This window comes from Vipera berus (genome assembly GCF_964194415.1).
Source record: "Vipera berus genome assembly, chromosome: 1".
Taxonomy (NCBI): Eukaryota; Metazoa; Chordata; class Lepidosauria; order Squamata; family Viperidae; genus Vipera; species Vipera berus.
In genome coordinates, this window is record NC_138202.1 from 337560766 (window position 1) to 337570343 (window position 9578).

A 9578-nucleotide genomic window follows, 5' to 3' on the forward strand; every position below is an offset into this window, starting at 1 on the left:
TTTGCCAGATACTGTGATTATCGGCTCCTGTACCTTGTAAGGGAAGCTCCTCCTTGCCTCTCTAAGCCACTAAGATTCCTGGTAACTTGTTGCTCTTCCTATATGGTCCAGAAACATATTCAGTTTAAAGATGATTTATTGGCAGATTTGGAGAAGCAGAAGTACAGGAGAAGCATACGCATTTCTGGCTGTTTCCCCAGGCTTTGGACCAGGTGGTTACGCGAGCTCTGCTGTTGTGGATGTGTTTTCTTTGGTGATTGGGGTGTACTGGTTTAACCATGGAAATCATGGCTTGTGGTTTTTGTTTTAATTTCAGAGTCACTTTTGTGAGATGGGAGGTCATTTAAATTATATAGGTAATATAAATGCCTTGGCAAAAGATTTATGCGATGCCTTTCGCAGTGTTGCGTAAGCTTTTCCCCAAAGGAACCTGCTGAGAGAATGAGCAGAATGATCATCTGAAACGCACAGCTAGATCCTTGGCCAGACTGGGAAATTACAGCGGTAATTGCTGTCCTGTCCCTCTGCTACAGCTCCTTACTTGAGGAAGGCAGAGTAAGAGATTCTAAGTAGACTCTCCAGAATCGGGAGCCTGCTCTGTGAAGCCTGCTGAGACAGGCTTTTCAGTTTAGAGAAATCCTTCCTACCTAGGTAGCATCACCTCCTAGAAAGGCTGTGGTCCTGTATGCTGGGGGAGGGAGGGAAGAGGCTTCCATGTCTGATTGATGCACTGAGGAGAAAGGGGAGCCATTGTGCTAGGCTAGGGATATCTTTTTAGTGACTTCTGTTTCTCAAGTTTTAGATTTGGGATATGCACCCCTTGAAAGCTGGAAAAGAAATCTCTTTAGATAACAGAGTGCAGAGCTGACTGAACAGGGAATCCTATTCTGTTTTGCTTTGGTAGAGAAGAGTTGAGAACCCAGAGCAGATTGCACAGAAGGAAATGTTGGGAAAGGGGTGACTATCTGCATTCCGTTTCTGAAATTGACCTGCAGGCCTTCAGTCCTCATTTCTTAGCCAATCACCTGAGGTTATGCACAGGGTATATTTCAATCTCCTGGAGCAGAAGGCATCTCTTCCCCTTGGTGATCTGGGTCTCCTGCGGTTTCCTGGCCGAGCTCTCCCCCATGCTTCTCCAGGCTCCACAATTGGTCACCCATCATGTCTTGCTCCTGAACTGCTGGTGCAGGTGGGGAGCCTCCATTGCTTTGTTGGTCAGAGGGACTTGGGAAGCCAATGGCTGGTTCATTTGGCTTAGGAAGTGCCCACAGGACTGGGCCATCTTCTTCACTGACAGAAGTAAGGAAGTTTGGTTTCTCTCCCTGCCGGGGAGGAAGAAACAACTCTGAAGGCTCCAATAGTCCATCCCAGTTGAAGTCCTGAGTCTCCAGGATACTGTCCACCATTGGCACTACCTGAAAGGAGAATAGCAGAGGTAATCAAGAAAGCCTTCCAATTATCAACACAAACTTAAGATAAGCAACAATGTAACTGACATATTCTATAGATAGAAGAAAGATTTAAAAAAACTGAGCTGGATCAGGCCAAATCTAGTTTAGCTCCCTTTTCCTACCATGGCCAACAAGATACTTTTAGAATAGAAACAGTGTACACTCTTTGGAGCTTATTATCTATTGAGAAAGAGCCAGTTTGGTGTAGTGGTTAAAGGATCAGGCTGGAAATCTGATTTCTGGGTGAGTGATTTTCACTCAGCCCTCGGAAGGAAGCACTGGCAAATCATTACTGAAAAACTTTGCCAAGAAAACTACTTGTCCAAGCAGTCTCTGAGAACAGACACAACTGAACAGGGGGAAAAAATCTACTGAATACAGACATTCAGATAAGGCTCAATCAGAAAAGAGTGAGGACAGCTAGAGGCAACTCTTGTGTTACTCAAGAGTTGGCAAAAATGTGGGGACTTCCGGTGAAGATCCATGGTGAACTAGTCATCCCAATAGAAGTGGGATGGCATTGCAGTGGAGATCGGTGGCCAAGCAACAAATTCTGGCCAGTGAAGTCTCTGAATAAAGGAGAGATTGTAAGATTGCCTACTTGCAATCGCGACAGCTGCTCCTCGTGAGTAGACTGTAGGAACTGAAGTTTTATACTTGACTTGTGAGTTGAGTGGTTGAGGGATTTCAATCAAGTTCCAAGCTGTAATATGGCTTATATGGACACAAAGTCCACTAAGTCTTATTTCTTAATATTTTTTGGAAATTGCTTAACTGCTCTTCAGCTATTAGGAATCTATGGACTGGCATGTTTTATAGCACCAGGTGAGTTTCCTTCAATCTTTCACAAAAGTTTTAAATACAAGCTTAAAATTTAAACAATGTGGAATAAACAGAAAAAGGGTTATTAGAACATTGATTTCAGAAAGCTACAAATGGACTAAGGGTTCAGATTTGAAATAAGATTTTGAAATTAATTATAACTAGCCTTCCCATGGGAAAATGCTGTTATTCTGAATTCTAAAAAGCCCAATAGGATGGGACTTTGAAGACTGGACACTACGGAGGGACCCAGAAGGAACTAAAGATTTTAATTAAAGAAGAACATTTACATTTGATGAACTAATTTAGAATTGAGCAGTACCTTGACACTAGACATACTGAGGGACATTGGGGAACAATGGATCCAAAAGTTACTTTTAAGAGTATGTACTATTATATACTGTCTTTTAAGGATGTTATTCAAGAGGAACACGTTTTACCAGATAAGATTGAGACTGATTTGAAAGTGGATTTGAAGATGAAAGGCTACAAAAATGATATAGAAAAAGATGCTGCACTGGAAATGCAGATGACACCAGCTGATACCTTAATGATTAAAAGGAATACCGGTAAACAGATTAGAAACCAAAAGTATGACTTGGATAACTTTATTATATTGGATTTACAAAAGAAACCTATTAAAGTTTTGGAGGATTTTGTGAGAAGTGACAAAGAAAAAAATGGTAAGAAATCAAGTTCTAGGACATTATTTGAATGATTAAAGATCTTGATTGTTAAAAGTAAAAGGAAGGAACATAAAGTGGATTTATTTGATCAAAGTAAAAAATAGGTAACCAAATAACAACTCTGGTAACCCTTCTTGGATGTTTGTGGACCAGGAATGAATAAGGAGGTTTTAAGGATTTGTTTATAGGTAAGATATCAGTCTTCTGCCAACCTAGCAGTTCGAAAGCACGTAAAAATGCAAGTAGAAAAATAGGGACCACTACAGTGGGAAGGTAACAGCGTTCCGTGCGCCTTTGGTGTCTAGTCATGCCGGCCACATGACCACGGAGACGTCCTCGGACAAGCGCTGGCTCTTCGGCTTTGAAACGGAGATGAGCACCAGCCCCTAGACTCGGAAATGACTAGCACGCATGTACGGGGGAACCTTTACCTTTACCTTTTTAAGATATCAGTATGGAACGATGCCATTTATTGTATCTTAAAAGAAAGTGATAACTTACTAAAATTGTTTATACTTGTTATGGAGGAAATCATTTCTTTATACAGTATATTTTTTTCTTTTTCTCTTCTATATTCTTACATTTATAATTTTGTTTCTATTTTCTTCTTTTTTACATTTCCCATTTTTTCTTTTTCTTTTGTTTTGCATTAGTTTTTATTTCTTTAATAAAAGTTTAATAAAATTATCATTAAAGAGTTGGCAAAGGTGCCAACCTTATCTCAGACTGAGGAATAACATATGCCTACCATATCTGGTGCAGGCTGTCCTTTTGCCTGTCGGGACACCAATTCACTCAGCAGCCTCATGAATTCCAGACCATCCAAGTGCCCACTTTTGTCATAATCATGAAGAGCAAAGAGAAGCAAGAGCGCTAGAAAGAATTGGAATGGAGATGGAATGCATAGTGAACTAAAAAATAGCAGAGGCCAACACAGCTCCTACTGGAAGCTACTGATGGGAGCTATTCTCCACTGTATCAGAGCGCAGGATGTGGAATAATGGATTTAAGCTAAAGCAAAGCAAATGTCGACCTTCGTAGCAGATCAGACTAGAAAATTAGTGCTACTTTTATTAGAGGATTATAGTACAGGTAGTCCTTGACTTACAAAACTTTTTGTTTAGGGACTAGTCAAAGTTACAAAGGCACTGAAAAAAGGGGCTGACTTACAACTGTCACAACATCCCCATGGACATGCGATCAACATTTGGGCACTTGACAACTAGCATGTATTTACGATGGTTGCAGCATCCTGGGGTCATATGATCATCTTTTGTGGCCTTCCCAGCCAGCTTCCAACAACAAAGTCAATGGGGAGAAGGAGATTCATTTAATGACTGCGCAGTTCAGTGATTTGCTTAACTGTAGTGAAAAGATTGCAAAATTGGGCACAACTCACTTAACAACTGCTTTAGTTAGGAATGGAAATTCTGGTCCCAATTGTGGTCATAAGTCAAGGACTACCTGTAACACAATCTTGCAAGCCTTAAAGTGCCCCTCCCACCCTGCCATTATTTATAAGAGAACTAAGAAAGGTCAATTCTGAGATGTTTTCTTAGATTACATTTCTTTTATTGTTGTCTTGGTTATGGCTCTTCCTCCTGTTCCTCAAGGATATTCTCACAGCCCATTACAGCAGACTCCCAATGAATGTCAGCAAAAGCTTCTTAATGCTGTCGTAAGAGCATTTGACAACAGAGACCTGAGGGGACTCTTCAGTGAGATTGGACAGCCATCTGTTAAGAATGCTTTCATTTGAATTCCTGCATGGAGCAAGGGGTTTGGATTCTGTGACTTTAGAGACTCTTCCAACTCAATGATTCTATGAATGCTGATGTTTTTCCTAAACAATATTCCCACCAAATCCCACTTTTCTTGATTACTGGGAGGCGGAGTGGCGAAGGAGTCTAGTTTCCTCACCCACAGTGCAATCCCAGATTGCCTTGAGTAGTTTGAAAACCACTGTTTAGCAACATATTTTGATTTCTCCATATTAAGAAAAATCTAGACGTTTAGAGTTCATTCTGAGCTAAGCTGGTTGTTTTTCACTCTTGCTTGCTGAATAAAAGACAGAATCTTCACATAGCTGCAAACCTGCGAAAATTTCAGAACTTCAGTTCCCATCCCAGGGTTATGTGCCACCCAGCCAAGGTCAGGCCTTGCATTTTCACGACCATAGCAGGGCCATGAAGTCATGATGCCAAGTACTGATAAAAACCTTGGGGTTTCTGTTGTTCATTGGGAGCTTCTGCAAGAACCTAGCATTGGGTACCGTGGAAACTAGCAGCCCTCATGGTATCTCTGCTGCTGTTATTAAGGAGCTCCTGATAAATTTTTTTATATCAAATGTATTTGCTGCCTATCTCATAGTTCCGTTTGTAAGAGATTTGGGTTTCATCTCCCTTGGTATATATGCTTTTTATATTATGCTTTCAAATCTGTTTGCTTGAGCTTATGAAGCTTAAAATCCCTTTATTTACTGGTGTCCTTATTGTGTCTGGATCCTAAAACCCGATTGCCTGACACCTGATCACTGCCCTGACACTTGGTAAAACACGTGCTGGCCCAGGCTTGGCTCATTTCCTGTTCGTATCTGCTGAGGCTTTAAAAAATAGATGTTCACTACATTTTCAGTTTCTTATACTCCCGCCATGAGGTCTAAAAGCATTTTTGAATGCTAAGCAAAGTTGGGCTCGCTGGTTCACGAGTGGAATTTATGCCTGGAAGTATTCCATGCCTGTCTGTCTGCTGCTTAATTGGTATAACAGGAGCAAGGCAGGCTGTTATAAATATCACAAGCAACAATTTCCAAATTTAGAATAACAGAATGAATACATCCTGAAAGGTAGCATTTATATCCATATCAGCACCAACAACAGAAACAAACCTATAATCCATTACGAGAGCATTTCGTTTTGTCCATGTACAATAACATCTCTGATTTTATTTATTTATTTTAATTCCATTTATATCCCGCCCTTCTCCGAAGACTCAGGGCGGCTTACAAGCTTAGCAGTAGCCTTCATTCTATGTATGTGCCTGCTTATTAGGGCTTTCACACCGCCCCCCCCAAGCGGCATTATTACAAAGTCAGCTTAATTGCCCCCAACAATCTGGGTCCTCATTTTACCTACCTCGGAAGGATGGAAGGCTGAGTCAACCTTGAGCCTGGTGGGATGGGAACCTGCACTAATTGCAGGCAGCTGGTGTTACTTAAGGAGGCATTAGCCCACTGCTCCACCAAGGCTCTTTTGGACTCATGATGGAGCCCATCCTCAGGGAACTTCTCTCTCACCAGAATGTGTGTAAGAGGATTAAACCTTTGGCCAGGGTGACCCACCCAGATTGGATCCTGCAACGTTATCGTGAGACACGTATATTTGCCTTCATTCGTCAGAACAAAGCCTCCCAAAAGGGGGTTTCTGGCTTCACTCCTCAAGATGGAATGAGGAGGGCGGCAACCCTGAACATATTTATTCGTCGGTATACGGACGCAAACACTTGCCAGGAAGAACGAATCAAGAGTATGTAATATAAAAATAATTGCTTGAGAGAAACTGTGTCCTTCTTCTGCACTGAGTTTGCTGAATTCTCTGCCACAGAAAATCGGTGCCTAGCATAATTTGCTTCATGTCTAACATTTATTAGCCAATGATACATTTCCAAAGAGAGCTAGGTGGGGGAGATTCTTTTAAAGTATTCTGGTTCTATTTGGGAGAACAAGCGTAGGAAAGAGAACTCTAAAAAACCCTGAACTGTCTCCAGTACTCTGCAAATCATGTAAAGGAGATCCAAAAAACCCAAACTGGATTGCTTTTCTTCTGTCTAGAGAACAGAAGAAAGAGAAACCACCCAGCACAACCTCAGCCATTTAACTATATGGGGCAAGCTGGGGATTTATGTTAGGCTCCAGGTTTACTACATAATAATAGGCTTTGCAGACTGACCACAAGATTAAAAAGTGAAAGCAAAATATCAGAGATGGCCACGTCGAATCAGTTAACATCTTAAACTATTGCATAAGAAGCGACCATCTTTTTATTGTCTATCAGGGCCAGACTTGCTGTGATCAAAAAGATAATTTTTAGAGGAAAATGGTGATTATCCTTTGCATTTTAATGAAACTTGAGGAGTTAACTTCAAAGAAGGTTGAAAAATAACTACTGACTCAAAAAAAGCTCTGCCTTCAAGCAGGATAATTTGAAGGAGACAAATTACTAAAAGAAGCGGCACCTTCTCTGCAGCTGAGCCATCTGATTTCAAAAGGTGTTCGGTGAAAGATAGGTAGCTTATATAATTTGTTTTGCTTTATTTGCTCTGACAATGTTTCTCTCAATCTGTAAAATTAGTTGTTGTGGACTTAGAACTTATGTTGTTTTTCTTACATATTGCTGTTGTTTACTCAGATAATCCTGTATACTTTGTTGGAATATCTTTTCCAACTTCAAAAGGACTACAGAACTAAGCAAACCCTTACATTGCTGGCATGTTCCTGAACCCCTATTTTTGAATGTGTGCTTAAAACTAGTCTCTTGTTTCCTAGAGCAAGGAGCTATCAGTTGCCCTCACTTTGCCCTCTCAACATGCATTAAGTAGTAAACTTCTTACCCTGTTCCCTTGTCATGGTAGCAGCATCCCCATTCAACTGTCCAATGTTCTCCAGATAGTCTTGGAGCACCCTAGAACAGACCAAGCCGTCGTCCATTATGTTGCCATGGTGGAACAAGCCACAGCACAGATATGTTGTTGAACTTTCAGAGGACAAGATAAAAACCATTGCAACGGAGAATGCTGTAGCTCTCAAAATCAACGAGTGAGAAGATGGGCAGTCAAAGTCATTCAGGCCTCCAATCCTTTTTGTTGGGACACATGCCCAGCCTCAATGGTGTGGAAAGGACACTCTTCAAATGTTCAGGTAAGTGTTTAATCCCCGAGTTCCGCCAACATACTAAATCCTAAATCTGAAGGAACAAAATGCAGTTGCTGTGTTCATACCCCATGCTATGCTCAAATAAATAAATGTGTTCTTGTTTAATATCTAAGATAATGGTTGAGGCCCTACAACTTGCTAAACCGTAAGCTCCAAGCTCCCATTTTTGTCTAGGCTAGTGAGTCATTTAAATCCAGCTAGTATATGCCTGGTTGATTATGAACATTAATATGTTGATAGGCCGAGGCCAAGGCAAACCAGATCTAAAGTCCCCAAGTTTAGCTGGAATACATAAATTACTTGAATGTGGGGATGGAATCTTTCCGTTATTTTGGGGAGATAGAATGGAATGGGAATGTCCTGGGATAGAAGGGGATAGAAAGACAATCAGCCATCCCTCTTCCAAATTTTGGACCTCTTGGATCTCAACCTACCATATGTAGCAAAAGGGCTGAATTTTGGGAAAGGTACATCTGTTGGATGACATGCACTTACTTAAGAGAAACTTGGCTTGGGTGCAGGGGATTTAGGATGGGTTGATCCATGGAATCGTGGAGGATCTCAGGCCTAGAAGACATAAAAAGAGTGAGGCAGGTACAAAGGCGTTTAATCCCCTCTGCTGAGTGGGAAATGGATTGCTGACCCATTCTCAGCTCTGAAGGCTCCTTTAGGAGATAGTTTCCTGCCCAACTCTGTGGTCACAGAAACCCTCATCCCTTTCAACTAGGGGGTACCTGCCACTGCTGTTCTTTGGTGCAGCCCAGCTGGTTGGCACAACGAAGAACCAAACTGCTAGAAATAGCTCCTTCATTCTGGTGCTGGTGGGCAGGGGCGAGACACTTCAGTTCTTCAGACACTGCAGGTCACTGGAAGTAGAAAAATCTCTCTGGAATGAACACAATGAAATGACAGAGATGGCTACGGTACCCCATGAACATTTGGGGTTCCTGTTGCACACTGTGCGCTAGCAAAAGGAAAGTTTCCAGCCAGAGAAGACAAACAGTATCATGAGCCATCCATCTGGAAGAAAAGTCGGTTTGGTCCAATTTGCCACCAAGCGCAGCTATGCTGCCTTTAAGCATAATCAGCCCATCCTTAGTGCCTTTTACTAACCTGAATCAAGCAGGGAAGCAATATTTTATTCTTCCTTCCCACACATTATTCTACATTCCAGGTCACCTCACCCCTTTCATGCTGCTCCCACACATTACCTGTCAGAAGACGGGGTGCAGTGGTAGTACAGATTTTTACCACTTTCGGCTGCAGCTAAGGGGAAACAGATTTCTCAGTATGTTCTCTCCCATCATTCATTGCAAATAGAAAACTAACCCACTAGAGAGGGAGAGTTTGCATCGGAGCCCATCCTTTACTCCACTAATTTCTCAACATTTTGCTTTAAAATATATAGAATGCTTAAAAGGCATATATGTCTGACCTGCAGGTGGACGTGGCACAGTCTTCCCTATCTTTCCCCACTGCTAGTGCTCCAGCTGCAGGGAACGCAGCCAGCGAGGAAAAACCTACCGCCCAGCAACTCTTGCCTCCGTTCCTGCCCTCAAGGACTTTGGGCCGGCGAGTCCGGCGAGGCCATCCTCCCTCCCCCTGCCCGTTGCACACCCATTCTGCAGGGCAGCCCTCACCCTCTGCGGGGCAGGGCGTAGCACAGCACCAGGGAGCAACGCCGTTGAG

At 42.2% G+C, this 9578-nt stretch overlaps 1 protein-coding gene across 1 annotated transcript; it reads right to left on the reverse strand.

Moving 5' to 3' along the window:
• Positions 1 to 1049: 1049 nt before the first annotated feature.
• CGREF1 (cell growth regulator with EF-hand domain 1) lies at positions 1050 to 8737 on the reverse strand (the record flags this gene model as incomplete). Its single annotated transcript, XM_081317416.1, has 5 exons — positions 8624 to 8737; positions 8385 to 8456; positions 7568 to 7638; positions 3708 to 3832; positions 1050 to 1415 (listed from the first exon to the last, which is right to left on the reverse strand). Exons 1-5 carry the CDS (start codon positions 8698 to 8700, stop codon positions 1050 to 1052), a joined length of 711 nt encoding a protein of 236 aa, XP_081173542.1. The 5' UTR covers positions 8701 to 8737.
• Between the last annotated feature and the right edge of the window lie 841 nt (positions 8738 to 9578).